The sequence below is a fragment of the Abramis brama genome (genome assembly GCF_963993115.1).
Source record: "Abramis brama genome assembly, chromosome: 5".
Lineage (NCBI taxonomy): Eukaryota > Metazoa > Chordata > Actinopteri > Cypriniformes > Leuciscidae > Abramis > Abramis brama.
The window spans coordinates 46122317-46145875 of NC_139967.1; the positions used below are offsets into that span (position 1 = coordinate 46122317).

At 36.1% G+C, this 23559-nt stretch overlaps 1 protein-coding gene across 1 annotated transcript; it reads right to left on the bottom strand.

Moving 5' to 3' along the window:
- Positions 1 to 552: 552 nt before the first annotated feature.
- mapkapk5 (MAPK activated protein kinase 5) lies at positions 553 to 23013 on the bottom strand. Its single transcript, XM_084115765.1, has 14 exons — positions 22353 to 23013; positions 16415 to 16488; positions 15147 to 15222; positions 14550 to 14647; positions 14343 to 14451; positions 12517 to 12606; positions 11960 to 12055; positions 11157 to 11237; positions 10030 to 10217; positions 9243 to 9363; positions 4077 to 4207; positions 3284 to 3399; positions 1247 to 1355; positions 553 to 846 (listed from the first exon to the last, which is right to left on the bottom strand). Exons 1-14 carry the CDS (start codon positions 22386 to 22388, stop codon positions 756 to 758), a joined length of 1416 nt encoding a protein of 471 aa, XP_083971891.1. The 5' UTR covers positions 22389 to 23013; the 3' UTR covers positions 553 to 755.
- Between the last annotated feature and the right edge of the window lie 546 nt (positions 23014 to 23559).

The following is a 23559-nucleotide window of genomic DNA, read 5'->3' on the forward strand; positions in this document are numbered from 1 at the left end:
AAGTTCAAAAAAGAGTTAAAAATGGCATGACAAAATTATCATTGTATTCAGTATGAGCCACATTTAGTCAAACATCATCGCAATTACATTTTCAATCGATTTTTTGGCATTTCATTTGGCCCCATTACGGCTTTATATAACTATCTATATCTATATCTATACACATAAATATATATTTATATACACACATATATATATACACACACACATATATACACATAAATATATATATATATATATATATATATATATATATATATATATAAAATGTGTGTATGTATGTATATATAAATATAAAGGTTTTTGTGATTGACACAAAAAAGTGTTTTCAGATTTACAATATACAAAATATATTTAATAATATAAATAACCTTATGTAACTGTTTCCCAAACTGTGCATTACAACAATTTAGCTTGCTAATTTTTTTTTAAATCAAACTATTATCTTATTTGCATACTTATTAGATGACTGAGAAAATGTCATCTAATATAGACAACATTATGAGCGATCCCTTCCATTTCTATTTCCCCAGAAATGAAAACGCTGCAATGTTTTAAAACACATTTCTTTACTGCAGTCTGTAGTGAAAACAAATCATACCAACAACAACTTGGTTTCAGCTAGAGATAAACAACAGACTACAGCACGACCATGGAAAAAGGTCTGCAATTTAATACAAAAAGATGTTTTGCAATCATATGCCTAATAACAATTATAATGAACAGTACAAAAGTGAGTAAAATGTCAGCACTTGCTATTGGGAGTCTTGTAAATTTGTCTTTTCTTCAATGGCCTGTTTGACAATTTCAGCCAGCTTTAAGCGATCTACTTTGTCTGAAAAAGATCTACCTGTGAAGAAAGAAGAACAGACGATGCTTGATTGATCGGTCAATCCATCCAGAAATGATGGCCTTTGAGATGAATTATGAAATTAATTGGCCAAGGATGGAAATAAAATGAAGTAAAATCATTTTACTTGACAAAATAATCAAAAGAAAAAGCATCATAAACACTTAAAGAATGTATAAAGAAAAAATACAATTAAGATTGTGAAAGAACAGAGATCAGATCTGATGCTGCATTGCATTGAACCAAATCCTACAACATAAGCTTGATTTTATTAGTAATTAAAAATAAAATTAGTAATTCAGCTGTTGATATGAGCACTTACCTCAAATTCACACAATTTCAGTTTACTGTAAAAAGTACTGATCTGACCAACCACAGTGTACTTCTAGTGAACACCTACCATCCCAACTTAACCCTTGCAATCCATCTCGGAGAAGCTTGCAATCTCGATTGAAGCGCCACGCTTCATGCATGACTTCATTTAACTTCTCATCCTCATTGTCACCTGTAAAAACAACAAAAAGATATTGTAAGTGCTACAATTTACTTCATTGTCGGTTGTTTTTTCTTAATAAGGCAGCTTATAGAGTCACACATAGACATATACACACATGTATACCGGTATGTATATGTATACGTGTACACACACGTCAATGGCCGTTGACTTAAAGTCCGCGTGAACCGGAAGTTGCAAACGTCTTTTCTCCAGTGCTGTGACGTATTTCCCAGTGAAAAGGAATATTGAACAGAGGGCAGGGTTTTACTCTAGCGCTCCTCCTCTCCATCTCTCGCTCATTACAGACTAACGGTTTGAGGGGAGTGGTTAAGCGTTTCCCAAACCAAGCCGTCAAACCTACGTCATCAGAGAAGGGACGCCATTCCAGACCGGAAGTAACTTTTCAAACTTTGATTAAAGATTACGACGGAAAACTATTTTTTTATGTGTTTTAACTTGCACGGATTAATTGTTCACCACAAGACCACAAGAAGTAATATGCGCTAACAAAGTAAATAGGATCAATTTTGATTTCAGTTGGACTTTAAGAAAATGTACCAGCCAAACTTATTTTTTTTACCGGCCAATGCGGCCATGAAACAGTAATGACATCAACATTTTAGATAGCAGTGAAAATTCACAATTCTCCATTCCAGTTTCAATACCACAGCTAAAACTACTAGCCTAACTAATGTAAATTTAAAACATTATTAAATACAAGTAAACAGTCCGTAACAAAATAAGAACAAATAATCAAATTACAAGCAAAAGCACAAATTAATACAATGTAACAAAGACTGACGGTAGTTTTCAGGTACAGAAAATTAATAAAGTAAGTAAATTCAGTCAAAAGCAGTGAATAGCAGGAATATTAGGCTGCTGTCACTTTAAGAGCGAATGCACGGGTCTAATATACTGATACTGACACGCGTACATTTACTTTCTCAACTGTTTATGTTCATTTAAGACGTAACCAACAATTTTTATTAGTATACTCGCTATTTTTTGACACCATTTTGTGTGAAAATGTCCGCTCAAGTGCAAGACGGCGTGAACGAGAGCCCTGTTTATGATTCGGTAGTGTGCGCACGCTAAACTTTCCACACAGTGTGCGAGTAATGAGTGATTGAGTGTGTGTGCTGTTTTAGGGGTCGCTCACGTCGCATCTTTTGCGCGCTCAAGTTCATTATTTTAAAAGTAGACGTGTGACAAGCGTGCTCACAATGCAGAGTGACGTGATGAAGCGAATTTGCGTGAATGAAGCATTTATATAGTGTTTGTCTGTGCGGTGTGAACTGGCCTTAAGGACTGCTGAGGCAAATATCTTTTGTTATGACCAGTATTCAAGCATGTTATCTTAAAGTTCCCCTGTGGTGAAAATCTAAATTTTAATGTTGTTTTTATGTCTATGTAATGTTTTTAATATGCTTTAAGACAAACCATGTGTAAATTCACACTTTGAAAAAACACACTTTGAAATCGCTGGTGTTTCTGACGTCACAAACAACCTTGTAACCAATGAGTGGAGGCGGGGCTCATTTGCATATTCATAGAACCGCTTATACTAAATGAGGCAAGGGTGTCGAGTTACATTCAAGATATTTTAAGGCAGGAAGATGTTTGTTTTTTCTTCTTCAAGGGAAAAACATTTAAATATATAATTTTGGTGATCAAAGATGAGATTTAAGGGATAAAATTATTGACTACAGGGGGACTTTAAATTTCCAGTAGCACTTGAGTTTTTACTTGAAAACATCCACTTGTGTATATTGCTTGTTTTCCTATTTGCGGTTTCTTTAGATCTTTATAGCCTAATCTTGAACAATTATCTTCTGTCTCAGTCTTCAGGAAAGAATAACCTGAGGATTGTAAACACCACATACCAACAATGTCCAGCAGCAGGAGTGTGTGTGTGTATGGAGTGTGTGTGTACGTACCAGCCTGTGGTAAGATGCACTGTGCGATTACATCCCTTAGTTTTTCCAGAGCCACGTTGGTGTCCTCTGCCTCGTTCTCTGGATCATTGATGAAAAGTTCATCACAAGGTTTGGTGCTGCATGAGGCAGAAATTAAGCATGTATCTATAAGTGAATCCTGTTAAAGGGTTAATTCACCCAAAAATTTAAATTCTGTCATCATTTACTCACCCTCATGTCGTTCCAAACCCATTAGACTTTTGTTACTCTTCGGAACACGAAGATATTTTTCATGAAATCTGACAGATTTCTGTCCCTCCATTCGCTTTTTGAAAGTCTATTTTAATTTTAATTAATTTAATTTGATCAGCGAACAAGAACATAAGCTCAACCATACTTCCTTAACGCAAAAGATCAAACCTCACTGGTTCTCATGCTTCAGCATCCATGACCAAATCTGAATGCTGTAAATATTGTTCGCTGATGTGAATAAAAGGCTAAATTAAATCTGCTCATCAGATAAAGTGATGGCGTCTCTTCAGAAGACTTGAATTAAACCGAGTGCCAGGGTTTTGGTTGCACATTTCAATGAAGGGGTAAAAATCTCTTCATCATAATTTGTGTTCCGAAGATGAATTAAGGTCTTAAAGGTTTGGAACGACATGAAGGCGAGTAAATAATGAGAGAATTTGCATTTTGGGTGAACTAACCCTTTAAGGACTCCCTTTCCCAGCTTGTAAATGAAAACCACTGTTACGAATATTAATTATTTTCAATTAACTGAACAGTGAGACAGCAAAAAGAAGAGACTCACCCAAGTAGCTTTCTCTTTCTCAAAATGGGGTTGTTCACGGAGTTGAGTGGCTTTAGACTGAGATTGAGGTCTTGTATCCTCATGTTGGCCAGTTGCTCAGCATGTGCCTGTTGGATTCCAGCCACAACTGCCTGAATGAACAATAAATAACTCATATATTTATTATGCACATACAGTAAGAGCATGCATATAAGCAGTGCAGCAGTGGATTCTGATGCATTGCACTGCTTTGTTCAACAGTTCAGAATAAGTTCAGATTTTAACTTCTTCTGCACGACGAGGCACATTTTGGTTTTAAAAATCAAGGGCAAAATAACCTTGAGAAGAGCCATTCTGGGTGCTCACCTTTGTAACACTAGAAGTTATTAAACTAAGTTGATCTAAATTGAGCTGAATAATAAGACTTGTCAACTGTAGAGCTGCTTTATTGCTGAATTGAATTAGTTTCAGTTGATGAACTATGCTCAAGTCAGTTAAGTGTTGATTCAGTTCAGTTCAACAACAGTGTTGCACTGTAGAGATGAAAAACACCTGTATAGAGCAACGGTTGGGTTCCACAAGTAAAAACTCCATTCTTATTCTCCATAGGCAAATTGATGTTTAACAATAACTTATAAACCTTTAAAGTCTGCCCTACTGTGAGCTACGAGGTTGTTAAACGGTTGTTATACCATATTTGCTGCTGTTGAAGCCGTCAGCCAGCATTATTTCAGCTTATTTTTTAAAATAATCTGGTTTAACAGCAGAATTTGAGGTGAAAAACTACATTACCCATCACCTGAGTCTAATATCATTGGGTTTTTCTGATTTTCAAATGCCTTTTTGCTTCCAATCAAAGTTTGTAATGTTATGATTCACCTCGTAGCTGGCTGGATTGGTTCATGGCTTATATATAACGCTTTAACAAAGACTCTTTTGAAACTCCTATGGGAGAAATGAATGGGAGAAATGAATGGAAAAAATACTTCCGGAACCAACGCCACTGAAAAAGTGGGTGTGCACTAATGCATTATTCCACTCAGAGCTGGAGTTTAAAAAAGAGAAAGAAAAAAACCATTCAGGTCTGATTCCTGCACACACACAAAAAAATTGTTGAGCAAATATCAAAGCTTCCACAAAAATCAGAAAGCGCAAATTACCAGGACAATCATATGCTTTATTGTAATGCATTTCATCCATTACTAATCAGCACTATTTCAGTGAGGCAACAATTCCCACGATCTACAGCGAAGGCTTAGAATCACTAAAGGTGGAAAGGGTGGCAATAACATGGACGTCCAGTGCAACAGAATCATATGTAGAAGTGCACACTGTTTTCATAGAAGTGCAAATGTTGCTGAGCTACTGCAATGTAGCCAAACAATGGCAAATCACAACCCAAGATTTAGTGTGGGTGACTGACAATGCATCTAATGCACAATACGCATGAAGTAAACTTCTGAGTCTACAGTCAAGTCTAGATGTAAAGTCTAAGTACAGTCAAACTTTTGACACGCTGATTCGTGTGCTTCGTCTGTGCATGTGCCTGAAATTGTCTGCAGTAACCGGCACATCCACTTGGTGGCAAAATCATGGAACGGTCACACTTTATATTTAGGTGTCTTTAACTATACACTTATAAAAAAATAATCTTGGGTATAGTGTACTTATTGTGTTCAGAACACTTGTGTTACAACTGAGGTGTGATATGGGTACGGTTAGGCACAAGTTTGGTGGGAATTATGTAAGGGATAATGTAGAGCGAGGCAGTTGTTATCAATCTTGTGTCCATAGCAACGCTCTGTTTTTCATGGCAACGGTGTGTTATACTTCGCAGCGCTCTGTCATCATGAAATATCAGACCTTATACTACAGGGCCGTTGAATGCTTGAATCTGATTGGTTGATGAACGTTCTAAGGTGTGCATTATTTTCAGGGAAACGCACGGCTAAAGTAGTTCCAGGCAGGTCTTGACCGCATTACAGTTCCATATCACTTCGCGTAGTTAACTGTAATAACGGAAAATTGGATACAATTCATAACAAGAAAAAACATTTAGCCCCATGCGCTTGATCTGCAATTTTCAATGTCTAGCTTCACAATCAATGGAAACATGCAGTTTAATTTTAATAAATAAAGTATATAGTCCTATCTATATTATAATCAATAGAAAATTAAACTGAATATAGGCTAAATAAATGGATAGTCCTGCAGCACGGATTTTTATTGCAGATAATTTAACAAATAAATAATTATTGATTGGCCTACTTGTTAAACGGGCTTTGTGTTTCATTTATTTGGCTAGTCTACTGTCATCTGTCAATGTCAATAATAGAAACAAAAGAATTAACGAATTAATTAAAACGAATTGAATTAATAAATAAATAAATAAATAATAATATTGACGCACATGCTTTTCTGTCTCATTATTGCACATGTCTCTCTAATAACTGCATTAATAACTGCATAAAGCCGGGGACACACTTTAAGGCCGGTTATGAATGTTATTTGATTCTTATGATGACTGATCATGTCCAAACGCGTGTTCAGCGCGTTCAGTCTGTGTTCAAAGTCGGTGTTTAAAATATGCTGCGATGAAAACAGTCAGAGAATGTGTCTGCTAGTCGTGTGTCCCCAGCATTAGTCTGCTATCAGTGGCTCAAACCTCCGTTACTAACTCTAAAATGACGTTTTGGAATTAGCAACGGAGGCATGGGATTAGATGCGTAAGAAATTAGTCCTACATACAAGAGCGTTTTAATGACAAAAACTTTACAGACGTCTTGAAATACATAATCTGAACAATGTTTCGAGGTGTGGTAACTGTAGTATAAGCGGAATAATTGACTTCAGGCCGTTGAATTATTAGAAAAATAATGCACACCCGAGGTGAACGGCCACTCCGCTTCGCGTCGTGACCGCATTACCACCTCGGGTGTGCATTATTTTTCTAATAATTCAACGGCCTGTCGTCAATTATTCCTTACACATTCTACATTGGAATTCAACCAAGCCATGTAATAAATAGATGTAATGACATTTTGAAAAAATATATAAGTCCAATATAAAAACATTTATACACACAATAAGTGCATCGTATCAAATTATTATTTTAAATGTACATACATGGTAGTTAAAGACACTTAATATAAAGTGAGACCAATGGGTCATTGCTTTCACAAAGTAGTCAAAGATGTAAACAGAATTGCAACAGAAATATAAATAGACACTTTCTTTAAGCTAATTTTCCAACTGTTATTACAACACAAGTGGCGGCAGCAGCACGTCTTTACAAGAAAATCAATGTGTTTTTTTCGTTAACCTAGAATATAATGATCTTTCAGAGTGGCAGATACTTGCCAAACCTTACATAGCATAGCTTCTAAAGTTAAGGTGCTCGTTAAGTTCAACTGATTCATTACCTCTAAAATGCCGCTATGTCTGCAATAAGTATTAAACAATGGCAGATAGTACTCAACTAAGAAGAAACTACATTTCTGGCTTTTAGGTTGTGTGTTCACACTTGTAGTTTGGTTCTCTCTGGACCAAAAAAAAGAAAATGACACATTTAGTATTGGTTCACTTAGCATTCACACCGTCATTTTTCATTTGGCTTTTATGGCGTATATTTTGCGACGGACTTGCATGCAAAACAGTGCTGTGTGCTGGGCTAAATGCACTTGTTGCACAGTTGTGGTCAGAATTATTGGCACCCCTGGTAAATATGATCAAAGATGGCAGTAATTTTTTGCAAAAATCTAACCTTTCATTGAAGTAAAAGAATTGGAAGTTGGGGAAATCAAATTATGAAATAAATGTTTTTCTCCAAAACATTGGCCACAATTATTGGCACCCCTAGAATTTTTTTATGAGTAAAATATCTCTGAAGTATATTCCCATTAGTAATTAATTTTTTTTTAGCACACCAGGGTGACTAGAAACATGAAATTGTCTAGCTTTGACTTTGTTTCACAGGAGTTTAAATATGAGTAAAACCAAAGAATATAATTCTGATGTGCAGCAAAAGATTGTTGAGCTTCACAAAATAGAAAGTGGCTGTAAGAAAATAACTAAAGCATTGAAAATTCCCATTTCCACAATCAGTGCAATAATTAAGAAGTTTCAATCAACTAAAGATGTTACGAATCTGCTGGATCTTTAATGTTGTGGGCCTATTTTTTTTTGCTGGAGGTCCTGGACATCTTCTTCAGATAACATGGTATCATGGATTCAATCAAATAAAAAAAAAATAAATAAAAAAAATCTATGGGTAGATCTTCCATTAGGACAACGATCCAAAACAATCAAAATCAACACAAAAATGTGTCGCTGAGCACAAAAAGAAGCTTTTTTCATGGCCAACCCAGTCCCTGACCTGAACCCTGTAGAAAAGAGTGGGCTGAACTGAAGAGGAGAAGCGCCAACATGGATCTGTGAACCTGAAGGATCTGGAGAGATTCTGTATGGAGGAATGATCGCTGATCTCTGGTCAGGTGTTCTCCAAACTCATCCGGCATTATAGGAGAAGACTCAGAGCTGTTATCTTGGCAAAAGGAGGTTGCAAAAAGTATTTAATAAAAGGGAGCCAATAACTGTGGCCAACGTGTTTTGGAGAAAAGCATTAATTTCATTATGTGATTTCCCCCCACTTTCAATTCTTTTACTTCAATGAAATTGAAATTTTTGCAAATTGTTTGAATGAAAGATCATAAGGATAAACAATGCAGGTATATTTTTTACAGCCATCTTTGATCATATTTACCAGGAGTGCCAATAATTATGTGTGTGTGCATATGATGTTTTTTTTACCAGCTGAGAGCTTACGGAGAGCTTATAAAATGTGTAAAGGAGTAAAAACAGCATCAGGAATCCCTCCGTCACACACACAAATGAAGATCTGCTGCGAGGAGACGCGGTTCCTGAGCATTCTGTCCTTTATAGGGTCGCATCTTGTCTTTGGTCCGTGTTGCGTTCATATTTCAGTCAAACTTCATAACTTCAGAGATTGTTTGGAGGCGGACCGAGACACCGATCCACTTGTTTGATGCGCACCAGGGTTCAGGTGGCAGCGTCACACTTATTCAAATGAACCGCACAAACAGAGCAATTGCACCAGAGTTTGTTTTAATCAAACTAAACCTGCCAAGTGTGAACACACCCTAAATCTCGTCTTTCTTTGGAGCTCACCTTGTCCATCATCATTTGAGCAGAGGGAAGCACATTGTCCAGTGCCTCAGTGCAGTTGAGCCAGGGATGGGCTAATACTCCCTCTATGGTTAGTCTCTCCTCCGGCTTTACTTTAAGTAGCCTTAATGCAACACAATATGTTAGATCTTCTTGTTTCTACAAAATGTGAGAAACAAAGCATTGGCTTACACCACTAAAACTGAGTAACAATATCTCTCATTTTACACAGTTACTTTATTGCACTCTGGATCTCTTATTCCTTTTCATTCGGTTGAGGCCAGATTATTTCTCCCTCAAAACCATGACTTTAACAATCTCGACTGAGAATTAAGATGCAAGCAGTAGCATCACAATTACTTACAACTTTTAACCAATCAGTGGTGCAGGCAACTAAACTGATAAGGGTATTCTGCCAATGACGAAGTCATGACACGTACTGTATGAAGGATTTTGTCAGTAGACTTGAACTCGATCACTGAACTCGGCGTGACAAGGAATCAAAGGGAAAAATCGATTGTTTTTACACCCTTCAAAAGTTATTTCCTACAATGTGTGTGAAAATCTGAACTGTTAGTGGCACTAGATGATTTCAGAAACTGACATTAAAATTGGCAAAAAAAGATTTTAAAATCCACCCTGATAATCGTGCCAAATTTCAGAATTTTTTTTTTATTTGCTGCCATTGACTCCCAGACAGAAAAGTAAAAGATTCAATACACGTTTTGGCACTTGAATACGGAAGAAAATACGTTTCAATAAAATATAACGTTAATGAAAAGACACTCACTTGCGGACAATGTCCTTGGCCATTTCAGATATTTGACTCCACTCCTCCTCTGGGAAGTCAAAGCTGCCCGTCATGATTTTTTTGCGCATGTCTTTTGGGATGGTGCGGCTGTGGTGTTTGGAGTAAAACGGAGGATATCCGCAGAGCATTACGTAGACGATCACCCCCAAGGACCACAGGTCACAGCTCTACGAGCGAAAATGAAAATGAAAATGAAGCAAGGAGCTAGCAAGCTAAACACCTTCAGCCAATAAGTCTTGTGAACAAAGGCTGCATGAGTAGACCATCGCAGTCCAAAAGTGTGACATTTTTAAGCATGATATTATGAGCTACACATGAAACTGTGGCGACAAACAGACTTTGCATATTAATGAGAATATCCTTGGTTTACACATTGACTGGGGGTTGTTGAAAATGATTATCTAAAAGATCCAAAGGACCAAAAAAAAAAGAGAAGCTTTCAGTAGCAAAGCTATTTTATTTATAAATTCAAAGGCCATTTGATTGAAAACTTTATTTATATATATTCTCTGCCTCTATAATTGTTTTAGGAGCAGCCTAAATGTTTGATTATAATTGTGAGTTACTGTAGGTGATAATGACCACCACACAATAATTCAGGAGTAAGAAACACTGAAATCCAGATATTTTCAAAGGGTTCAAAAACTGTACAGCAAGAATAAAATAGTGGGCAAGAATTTGAAGATTTGCACTGTCACTAAAAACGACCAGTGGCCATCAAGTCAGTTGTCTAATTATGAATAGTGAAATATAATAAAAAGCTAAATAAAAAGGATAGATTTAAGTACTATTTACTATTACTATTTTTTGTTTGTGTATTTTTAGGGGAAGTTTATTATGAGAAATGCACTAAAATACTTTATTTATTCATGAAATATATATTTTCCAAAACATTTTACTCTAAAACTGCAGATTTTTTTTTTCCAAATTTGAGGTTGATATCTCAAAAAACTAGCTTTCAGTAAGATTTTGTTTGGGCGCAGTACCAAAAGTTTCCAGCTTTTCCAAGTTTCATAACATTACAAAATTCTAGAAAGCCGAAGCATAACATTTTCCATTCAAAAGCAACCGATGAGCACCTGAGGGTTAAAGGACAAGCCATATACCTTGTTGTACGTGTAAGGGGTGGGTGAGGTAGGTATAATTCCAGACTTTTCTTTCTGGTGCCGTCTTTGTGCCTCCAGCACCTATTAGAGAAGGTTAGATCACATTCGTCACATAAGAAATATGTTTTGTGCTGTTTATACATGCGGTTTATTTCAAGTCTTCTGAAGAGACACACAATTAAATCCGATTATTGCTTTATATGACGATCAGATTTAAATCACATGTGAACAGTGCACATACATGCACAAACATGGTAAATTGAAGCAAACTTGATTGACAGGTATCGATTGCTGTGAAAATGACCACAGACGACATAAGTATTAATATTACTGTAATATTCTTGTTGCTAGGTCTGTTTCATATGTTTCAATAGCAGACAAACTACCGGTATTCTTCAGAAGAGGCCTTAAAATAATAAATTTTTAACGTAAATCAATATTTTATTTCTACATAACTATTAGGTAAATAGCCGACTAATAAGTAGGATAATTAATACAGCTAGTCAGTCATTAATAAACATGCACTTCTTTCTAGTGATCACATTATTTTGCAATAATGACCAGCTGATTCTCTTATTTATTACTCCATCATGAATAGACATTGATGTGTAAACTTGAGGAGGCACGTGTTATTATTCATTCCTGTGACGTTTTTCCAGCCTATGTTGTTAAATTAATTTAGACCAGGTAGGAAGTTTTGAATTCAACTATTAAGGAAATGTGAATTGCTGATACAGTATGATCCCTTTAAAAGTAAAGAGTTAAGAACGGTTTACATCTATAAGAGGTCAGTGAGGTCTTACCTGCGGTGCTACGTAGTATGGAGTGAACTGTGGGGTCATTAAATCACCCTGGTCGATTTTGGCAAAACCAAAATCACACAGTTTAACAGGGGCGTCCTGATGGGGCACAAGAAACATGACTCAAGATATAATACCGGAAAATATCCTTACCGATTATTGGAATAACTTGCTTAATTCAGAACAATCTTACAGCTAGAAATAATTTACGGGATGAGGATTAATTTTATTTTATTTTAAATAGGTTAGGATTGTAACAACACATGCATTCTGGAAATGAAAAATGGATTGTGATATAACATTATATAATGAGTTATCTATCAATATCTCTATTTCTGACCAACAAAATAACAGTGGTAAGATGAATTATTAATGTAGATATGAATATTAATGAGCTACAAACACTCCATATTAAATCATATGCATTTAAAACATATCAGTTTTTTTTATATGCAGCATTTCTATTCTGGTGTCAGAAATGACCAAGATCATCCCTGGTGTAACAATTCAGTCACACTTTAATGAATGGATTAAAATATTATTTTGGTTTCAGGTCTTACCAGGGAATTATCCTTGAAGAGCAGGTTCTCCGGTTTCAGGTCTCGATGTGCAATATTTAATGAATGACAGTGTTGCAATGCAAGGCTTATCTGTAAAAATGACAGAAGTCTCGTCAAACTATTTAATACAAATATGGGTCATTCGATTTAGTGCATTTTAAGTCTCCAGTGCAAGTTATGATGTTTATAATGTTCCATTTCAATAATAATTTTAATAAGTCAGCCAAAAAGAAGAGAGACTATTTATAATAATGTAAATGAAAATAATTTTGGAGTTATTTGAAAGGGCCTTAAGGTCTGTTCACACCGAGAACAAGAACAATAAAGACAACTATGACGATAACTACAGTAGTCAACATTTGAAGGGGATCAAAACCTTTCATTAAAGTTATACATGAATTATGAACAATACCTGTTCTTGTCTTCAATGAACTTATTTGATCCACTTCAAATGTTGACTACTGTATATAAGCGTCTACACCAACGCACAATACCGTTCTGTTCATTATAAGCGCATACTGCAGGTTTGCCATTAAATGCTCGAGCTCTTTAAAGCAGGATGGATTCTGATTGGCTGTCAATGTTTTTATCGTTCATCAGCTGGGAAAAAAAAAAATCTGAAAGGGATTCCAACAATATTGTTTCTCTGTCGTTATCGTTATAGTTGTGGTGTGAACTCTGCTATTCTTTTACATTTAGAATGATGTTCAAAACTATTAGGGATGCACGATATATCGACCACATATCGATATCGGCCGATAAATGGTCATTTTTAATGTTAACGTTATCTTTCCAATAAGAAAATTTGTCCGATATATTAAAGCCGATAGATAATGGATTATGTACTTCAGCTCTTCAGGCTCTCAAAGTACATAAAAATTTGAAATTTAAATTTATCGGCCAATATATCGGTTATCGGCTTTAAGGCGAGACACGGCAGGCAAAAACATTGATTTTTTTACTGGTCAATTTTGAGATTTTTGGATATTTGTCTTCAATAACATGTCTTCTTTCAGACTGTGGTGAAAAAAAGTCCAAAATACACATTTAGGTCTTTATTTTACTACACTTTGTCTGTTTGCGTCTGTAGATTTCGCGTAAATTCAACAAAAGTTGTTGTTGTAAATCATATATATCACCTATATACACCAAACTTTCCAGTCTTGTACCTAGTTATATTATGAAGACATTTACAGAGGGATTAGCCTAGCCTGATTTATATAACATTTTATTCCAAAAAACATGGCGAAAATCATATTTTTAAGGCTATTGACAGTATATTCTGATTTACAGGATAACAAAAGTAGATATCCATAAATCCCTCTGTAATTTTTTCCCCATCTAATATGTGAACACAATGAAAAAATAATTTTTAATTTATCCAATACTCAGATTTCGTTTTTTAAAATATATACAAATTACCGCATATTTAATTAGATATTGCCTAATTTGCATATTTAAACATTAAATTACAGAAAACTTGTAATAAATTTTTTTCTCATCTTAATGTAGGTAATCAACTGGGAAAGTTTCATGGTGATATCTGCTAGTTAAAACTTTTACCCTATTCACCTGTAGTGTCTCGCCTTAAAATGTAAAGAATTATCGGTATCGGACAAAATTTTCATATCGGTGCATCCCTAAAAACTACATTTATCTTTATCGTTATAGTTATCATCCTCTGTGTGAACCTGTACTGCTCTGTGTGTGCACATTATGTGTGCACATTTGTTTTTCTTTTAAATAATAATAAAATATGATATATCAGAATTGAGCACTAAGGCTTGCAGTGTGAGCGTAGCCTATAGGGACTATCATTGCTGTACCTGTTTCGTGACCTGGCTGGCCATCTTCTCTGTAAAGTGCTTGTGCTGGCTGATTCTGTGGAACAACTCACCGCCTTCCATCATTTCCATGACAATCAATAACCTTGCCCTTTCAAAAAGAGGTAAAGAAAACAGATTATTTATATTTGTAGGTAGTTAGATCATTCGAAACACTGTCTTAAAACTGTACATGTTGGACTCCACTACCTTGGACTGGATTCATGAGGAAACTGTACACTGTTGGCATACACCTCAATTATTTTAACAATGTTGGTGTGAGAGGCACACATCATATGAAGCCGAACCTGCAAATAAAAAATTTAAAAAAAATTCACAGCAGAGAATTTAAAGATGTTCTGTAAAGTCTGAAATTACTGCTAGGGACAGATGGATGCTGTTATTAAAGGGATAGTTCACTTTAAAATGAAATTTAAGTCATTTACTAGGAAAAATAAAATCCTAGTGTTGTTCTAATATCGTATGCCCTTCTTTCTTTAATGGACCACAAAAGGACAATTTATATAAAAAAAATTGTCCCGTTCGCACTCCTGTGATCAAAAGGATCATTCTGATACTTTTGCATTTTTTTTTTTTTTAAAGCTTGATGCTGATTCACTGCCATAAAAAAATATAAAAATCCTTTTGAGGTCCATAAAAGAAACAAGGGTGTTTGACATTAGAACAACACCAGGGTGAGTAAATGATGACCTAATTTCATTTTAGGGTGAACTATCCCTTTAACATGAAAAGAAAGACAAGTTCTTCAAATAAAAGAAATCAAATCATGCACACAGTGCTCATTACCTCATTGCGTGCTTTGGGTCTGTCAATCAAGATCTTTAGGGCAAACCGTTCTTGTGTCGACTTCTTCACACATACCCTGAAAAAACAAACAGCAATTAATCAGTTCATGTCTTAACCCTGTAAAGCCTGACATATGAAATAAATAATAGTACAAAAACAATCTTTTTTTTTTTTTTTTAAATTAACACTTTGACAAAAAAAAAAAAAATTGCATTTGTGTTTTTTCTTGAGTATCGTATTTAATAAAAGGTCCGATATAGTGAGAATATGAAGCTGAAACTCAAGGAGGAAAAAAATAACTCATTATTATTCAGAGGCCCAACCTGAGCAAAAATTTGAGATTTGGTGCAGCTGCCGATATTTATATGGCAAAAAGGTAAGATAAAATGTTGTACTGTAAATCACACATAACAAAATAGCAGCAACTTGCATAAAATGCATATAAATATCAGTCGTCACTTTATCTGACAATAATATATCTTAGTAAGATGATATTTAAATGTTCAGTTTTATGATCAAAGCTCTGTAGTTTTAAAACATAATGCAATGCAATACAATGATGATTGAGAGATGAACAAATAAACCCTCAAAAGCCTGATGATCATGTCTGATACTCATGATGTTTCTAAAAACTGATAAAAACTGGCTTCAGTCAAGTTAGTGTTCATCTTGGAATATTGCTAACATACCTGTACTTTAGATTAGGATCCAATTCTCACTATTAACTGCGACTTCTGCCTTAATAAACTCCTTATTACTGCTTATTAATAGTTAGTAAGGTGGTTATTAAGTTTAGGTATTGGGTAGGATTAAGAGATGCAGAATATGGTCATGCAGAATAAGGCATTAATATGTACTAATAAACAGCTAATATCATAGTAATATGCATGTTAATAAGCAACTAGTTAATAGTGAGAATTGGACCCTAAACTAAAGTGTTACCAAAAGTTATACTTGCGTTATAAAAATCAGTAAAGATTTCACAGCAAAAACATGTAAACCACGAGCTGAAGGTGGACATTTTTATATTTAGCAAAACTTCTTTCTTTCTTCTCAGAGCGGTGCTAATTATGATTTCAATCCTCCAAAACTATTTTGGCTTAACTTTGAAAACACACACCTACATCCACAGTGGGAGAGGCTAATAACTACATCTGCTAGTGGAGGTTTATGGTGTTTACAGGAAAACACACACAACTCTTTGCCTGTGTAATTTTACACAAATATGACTTTACAATATACTCTTCAAATTGGGCATAACCGCATACCTCACAGGACCACTGATCCCAGCTCCCAGCTTCTGTGTCCAGTTGATGTTATACTCTTCCAGGATGGATGTTTCCTATAACAAGAACACACAGAGCATTCAGGAACAAGTTCAAAATAGTACAAATAATTATTATATATTATGCATTACATATAATTTATTATTTTTCTATAAGTAGTAATTGTTTCGAAATGGGTGGTTTCTGCATTGGGAATCATGATGTAGCATCTGGACCAATCAGACACACACAATTATTCATTATATTTAATGAATAATCCAACAGACGCCTCAAGACCGTAACAAGCAAAGGTCCAAGCAGGCGCCGAGATGTCTGCTCTTCCACTGATCATCATTATCAGCTTTTTTCCCCCTGGCTGACACCAGTCCATCAACTCGTGGACCTCAGAGACTCCAGGTGGGGGAAGGTGGCCACAAGCAAAAGCACAGGCCATAGAAAAGACACACAAGGCCCATAAAAAATGACTGCTTTCCATTAATTCATACGCAAACCTTCTATGAATGAACATGCATATCTCCAGGACATTGTGTGTAAGATTATCACTGTCTTTTGTATTGTATACCATTTTATGCATGCTTTATGATAGAACCACTTGTTAATGTAGCCTCATCTATACCAAGCTTCCTATTAAAATAATCCTCATTTAATGCCCTACACATTGGTGTACATCAGTGGTTCTCAACTGGTTTGACCACAGGACCCACATTTTCCCATGGGCATTAGACTGTGACCTGTTTTTTTTTAGAAGTTTTTTAAACCTAATTACTAAATATATACAGTACTGTGCAAAAGTCTTAGGCATGTTAATACATGTTAACCTTCCTGCAAAGCTACCTGAAAAACTATGCCTAAGTGTACCTGGACAAAAGCTGTTTTAAACGCAAAGGGTCGTTACACCATATATTGATTTGAATTAGTTAATAGAAGTTAAATCATAAATAAATTCAATTTGTGATTTTATTTTTGAAAGCATTCTCACTTTACAGCATTTTAACAAGTGCCAGTGCTTTTCACAGCTTTGCAGGAAGGTTTCTTCAAGCATCTCGGAGACGTTCCCGCAGTTCTTCTGGATTTAGTCTGTCTCAGTTTCTTCTGTTTCTTCATGTAATCACAGACGGACTCGATGATGGTGAGATCATTTCAGACTGGCCTTGTGCATACACATCTCACTGGATTACTGGATTTTTTTCAGTTCAAACACTTTGCTTGTTATGATACGGAATATCCGCGAGAGTGTTACTAGTATCTCATTTCACACATATTTTGTTTCTGTGTTGATTCTACATAACAATGTCGATACAATATAATGTATTTTCTCTGGCTCTTGTTTTAAATGATTTTGTTCCGTTATTATGCGTGTTGTTGTCGTCTGTTGACGTTGTACAAGCAGAATGTGGCGGTTGGTCGGTGTGGTATTAGTCCCGCCCCTCCTCCACTGTGATTGGATGGTTGGGTAAAAAGTGACAGTGATGAGCGCAGCGTTCGCTCGGCGCTCCAGCGTGAAAAAAACGCTCAGCGCCTCGCTACGCTCATGCCGTTTTAAAAACGCGGCGCTCCCATTGAAAACAATTGAAAAAACACGCCAGCCGCGTGAAAAAACGCTTTGGTGGACACACGGCCTAACGGTGCGTGTCCACTGGCACGGTGCGAGCGGAGCGAAGCGAGCGTTTTCAATTCATTCCTATGGAAGTTGAGCTTCACGCTCGCGCAGTGCATTTTGGGATTGACAGCGGACCGGAGAAAGCGTTGAGAGCGACCGAGAGCGTCAAGAGGTTGGGCAGTTCTCGACTTTATGCAAATATCAGGCGAAAAACGCGGTCGGCAGCCAATTGCTGTGAGGTTCGGGATGTGACGTCTGTTTTGAGTTTAAAAATATGCAAATTGTGCTGGAGTTTAGGCTGGATTTAGTGCTTAAACCATTTTGTTTACAAATTAGACCCTTTTCAGTTGTTATAAATATGTTAAAGATTTTATTTTGGATGTGTTCATTGTGATTATATTGGCTGGGTTTATAAAAGTTTATCAAATTGAAAGGATATCTTTGCTTGGTGCATTTGGAAACAAAGCTTGTCTATTTCTAAATGTAATCGCATGCATCGCTGATGATTATACTGTCCGTGTGTTGAAAAAAACTTAGATTAAACACACTCGCAACAGACACACCCCAAAGCGGAGACGTTACAGCGTTGCCAGCGGCACTGAGCGGACTTTTGCCGCTGTAGTGGACACGCACCGTAAGACTTTTGCACAGTACTGTATATATAAAATATTATAAAACAAGTAACGTTACCGTCCCACTTAACTAAACATACTCGTTAACTGTACGCAATTAAACAGCAGTCGCAAAGTAGCTTTTTTGTTAATACAATAAAGGTAAGTTGGTATGAGCCACAATAGTCATTTAAAAACATACGCAAAAAAATAAAGTGGTATTTTATCATGGTAAATACACGATACTAGCATGAACTTAATAAAACATACGGACACTGATCATGATAAATAGAATGATCATCAAACCTGCTTCCTTCACAGCTAACATGTACCAGTTGCGTAATTTATTGGTACTTTCAACTGCGACGTTGTACAAGTTACGAAAATTAAGTTATAATAGAATACACTGACATGTAGCCAGACAACAACTCTGAATCAGGCACTCACTCTTTACTGCGTCTGACAGAAGAGTCAAAACAGCTTTTACGCACATCTTTCAAAATAAAAGTCTTGATTCAGGAAAAAAAAAAAAAAACACGTTTCTTTGACCGAACCACCAGTTGAGAAACACTGGTGTACTTCACCTCCTCATAGCAAGCGTTGTTTCTTGTTATGTTAATTCATAATTTATTTAAAGTAAATTAATTCGTCAAGTATGAAAGGACACAAATTGCCAGCCCACTCTAATATGCAAAACACCATGCTCAAAGACAAAGGGTCATAAACTTTTCCTTCGAAAGTTTAAGTTAACATTGGCTCACTGACCCCCTGGAGGAGAGACCTCCACAGAAGTTAAAGGTCACTGTCCCAGTGACCCTTCTCCTCTTCCTCCTCCTCCTCCTGGTTGCTGTTCGTGTGAAAAGAGTGGAGACATCCAGTCCGACTGCGGGACCTTTCCCCCGGAGCGCAGCCGGAGGGGCCTCAAGTTACAACCACTGTATCTTCCTCGACCATTACAGAGTCAAACTCACACTGCAAGTTCATCATCATTGGTCGCAACTTCAACACCATCGACTTGCTGAGCCATCGAGACTTTCTCCTGAGATTGCATCCGGACGCCTGTTCAACGGCTAAGGCGCTGCAAGTATCGTACGATGCGATCACAGCTACATGCTAAGAAAGTTATTTTTCTGTGGCCACAGAATTGATAGATGATCAATACTGAGTGGTCGCTGAACAAACAGATTCATTGATTGTAGTATTAATTAAGATACATCAAGATAATTCGATAACTGATGCAAATATTTATAATTAATTATAACAACAAGTTGATTATTCATTCATACCTCCCTTTTGAACTTATTTGCTGCAATGGGATCATGTTCAAAAAAAGAAAAAAAAAGAACCAATAATCTAAAAGTAATCAAAGTTACCTAAAGGTTTGTTACTAATTACAATTTTTGTCATGCAATTTGGAATCAGTAACAAACTACAATTTGTAAGTAATGACAGTAATCTACCCAGCATTGGTCTTTTCAACCACACAGTATCATTATTTCTGTTACAAAAAACATACAAAAAAACAAGTAGCCTACTGGGATAAAAGTTTATAGTCTGGATATAAACGCTGATGTCTACGGTAAAATAGAGTAAATCACCTTTTGAAAGTAACTTGACGCTTCAAATAAAGATTACATTGTTACACCAGTAGGTGGCGACAGGTGACTTAAAAAATGTAGCCTATTTGTCACTGAATCATTCACTCGTTCAAAAACACTGATTCATCCAGTAATGAAACAAGTATTTATAAGTGAGTCACTGAATCTTTCATTCAAACAACCGATAAAAATAGTTTTATTCAAATTAATTATGTTTTAAATAGACTGCATATAGACTTGACTATGTAGACTATTAACAAAAGGAATTAACATTTTGTCAGAACAAGTAGTAAATTACAGTACATATTTTGTTCAGTTGTGTATTCAGAATCGTGGGAGAATCGTGATCACTATATATATATATATATATATATATATATATATATATATATATATATATATATATATATAAATAAATGTGATTCTCAATTTACCCAGAAGCCGCTTTACTCAGTACATTAAAGGGGTGGTATAATGCCCTTTTCACAAGATGTAAAATAAGTCTCTGATGTCTCCAGAGTGTGTATGTGAAGTTTTAGCTCAAAATACCCCACAGATATTTTTATATAGCATGTTAAAATTGTCACTTTTTGAGGGTTAGCAAAAACGCACTGTTTATGTGTCTGTCCCTTTAAATGCAAATGAGCTGCTGCTCCCGGCACAGGGGGCGGAGCTACAAGAGCTTCACACACACATGCACTGAACATTTCAAAACGTTTAGCCTTTTATGTTCAGACCGGAGTCAGACAATGATGGAGAGACTCAAGAAGAAGTGACAACATGTAAAAGCAACAGAATGATTAATTGATGAATTTTTGTACTTTATGTGTAGTTATCTTCTAGTCATAGATTAGCATATTCTGTCTTGATAATCTATAAATCACATTCCCGGGGGCGGGGTTTATGTAAATTTTAGGGTTAGTGATGTCACTAACCCGGGAGGAATGTCGTGTAGTCTCTACCAGCCGTTTGTTGTAGTCCTTAAAAAGCAATTTCTTTAAAAGCAAATATCTCCCTTTGCTTTGAACTTTGAGCGCTGTAACTTTGCAGATGTTGTTTATGCTCAAACAGCAACATTACACACTAACTAAAGTTAGAAAAGTGAAATCATAATCAACCACCCCTTTAAAGGTAGAGTTGGCAATTTTAGAGCAGCTGACTTTGAAATCATGAGATTCACATAATTCACATAATCCACTGGTTCTTCAGAGGCTCGGATGAAGGAAACTAAAACAATACCTTTGTGTTAATTTGTACATCCAAACACTGAGCAACTGCCATGCTTCGCTCGTTTGCAAGCCATGATGTCTCTCGAAGAAAAATGATTCGGACGATGATTCGGCTGCGCAGTTCCGCCTGGCCTTGAACATGGGCTGGCATATGCAAATTTTTGGAGGCGTACATATTAATGATCCCGACTGTTGCATCACAGTCGGTGTTATGTGGAGATTATATTTTTCAGGGGTGTTTTTCAAAAACGAGATTTAAATAAGAAGGAGAAAACAATGGTGTTTGAGACTCACTGTACGTCATGTCCATGTACTGAACTCTTGTTATTTAACTATGCCAAGATAAATTCAATTTCAAATTCTAGGGCACCTTTAAACAAATTGCCTACCCTACCTTTAATTGCATGATCACACTATGAAAAGGACGCTTGTACTAATATAGCAAATTCAGGTTTACATGTATTAATTCATTAACTTTAATATATATGACTAATGACAAATCTACTCCCATTATAATTAAACGCGAGTGGCGCCACCGTGCGTCTCAGTGAGGCACTGCAGTGAACATGACCTCAGATGACATCAACATACTGTAATACTACAACAGTGTGGGTCTTGTTACTGGGATTGTTTTGTTCATTACATTTTTTTTCTTAGTGGAATCTTTAAGATAATACACAGATAAACAATTTTAACTCAAATTGATGTCATGTCACTGTTCTGATTTATTTATTTAGGTTAGTAGCCGTGTGACATGCAAGACAATGTACAGACAGCAGTTCATTAGTGGAACTCGCCATTTAATGGAAATACTGTTATTAGAAGTTACAGAAATGGACAGACTGAACTGTTTACTTTTTGTACATTGATTAGCCAGCTTACCTTAATGAACCTGTCCACGATGGTGTCTTCGGACATGATGTTGATCGTGATCTTCTCTTTCTGGCTTCGACAGGCTCGTACAGGAGCGATCTTTAACCAAAATCGTGATGTTGAACGAAGTCTACTAAGCGCTAAGATGCCGTCTCATGTATTATTCCCATGCTGTCCGATAAACTTTTGAACACCAGAGCTTTTCTTTGTCAGAACTGGCATTAAATATCAAACTCCACAAGACAGTAGGAAAGGCTATGCGTGTTCGGCTAACATCTTACACATTCACAGGCAAAAGTACCGCAGACTAGCCAACGTTGAAGCTACTGTCCCTCCAACCAGTATTAACTACACTGTTGTTGACAACTGAGCAACTAAACCGATGAAGGACAAAAAAAGAGGTAAAGGTAATGCTTATTAGAAGCAGCTAGCTATGTAGCTTGAGTTCACAGCAGATGCTAATTCTCGCACTCATCACGTCTCACGCGCGTGCTATCTCTGATAACGTCGCTGGCCTGTCCAGGGTTCAGCGCTTTACAGTGTTTTGAAAAGCACCATAGAGACCAAATACTATCTTGGGCTTGTTTGCTAATGTGCTAGTGCTACCTTTGATCCAAAGCTGAGGAAGATTGTTCTTCTTTATTACAAGCCATATTCTGCAAGCAGCGATACAGGCGCGTTCCGCCCCCTAGCGGAGAGGAGCGCGGGCTTTCACAGACTGTGATGATGACGTGTTTTAACGGTCATCAGCATCGTAAATCCTGTTTTTTATATATATATATATATATATATATATTTTAATGTATGTATATTTATAACACTGTACTTTATATTACCTTTGAATCCAATTTAAAAAAAAAAAAGTAAAAAAAATAAATATATATATACATAGTTAAAGTCCCCATGATATCAAAATTGAGGTTTTTTGACTTATAGTACTTTTAATATGTTAGTCTTACTGACTGTTATCTATAAGCTAGTGTGCTCTAAAACAATGACAAAATTCGCATTTAGAAGATATAAGCATTCAAAACTTACAGTCTCTTACTTCCAATACGGATCAATGATTTTGATGACATCACTCTGTACTCTGTACAGCTTCTCATCAGATTTTCTGTCCAATCAAATGCTCTCTAGAATCTGAAGCTCCGCCCCTTACATTATAAATAGATGCTATGGCCAAAATCAGTCACTTGTTCACATCTTCTATTTTCTT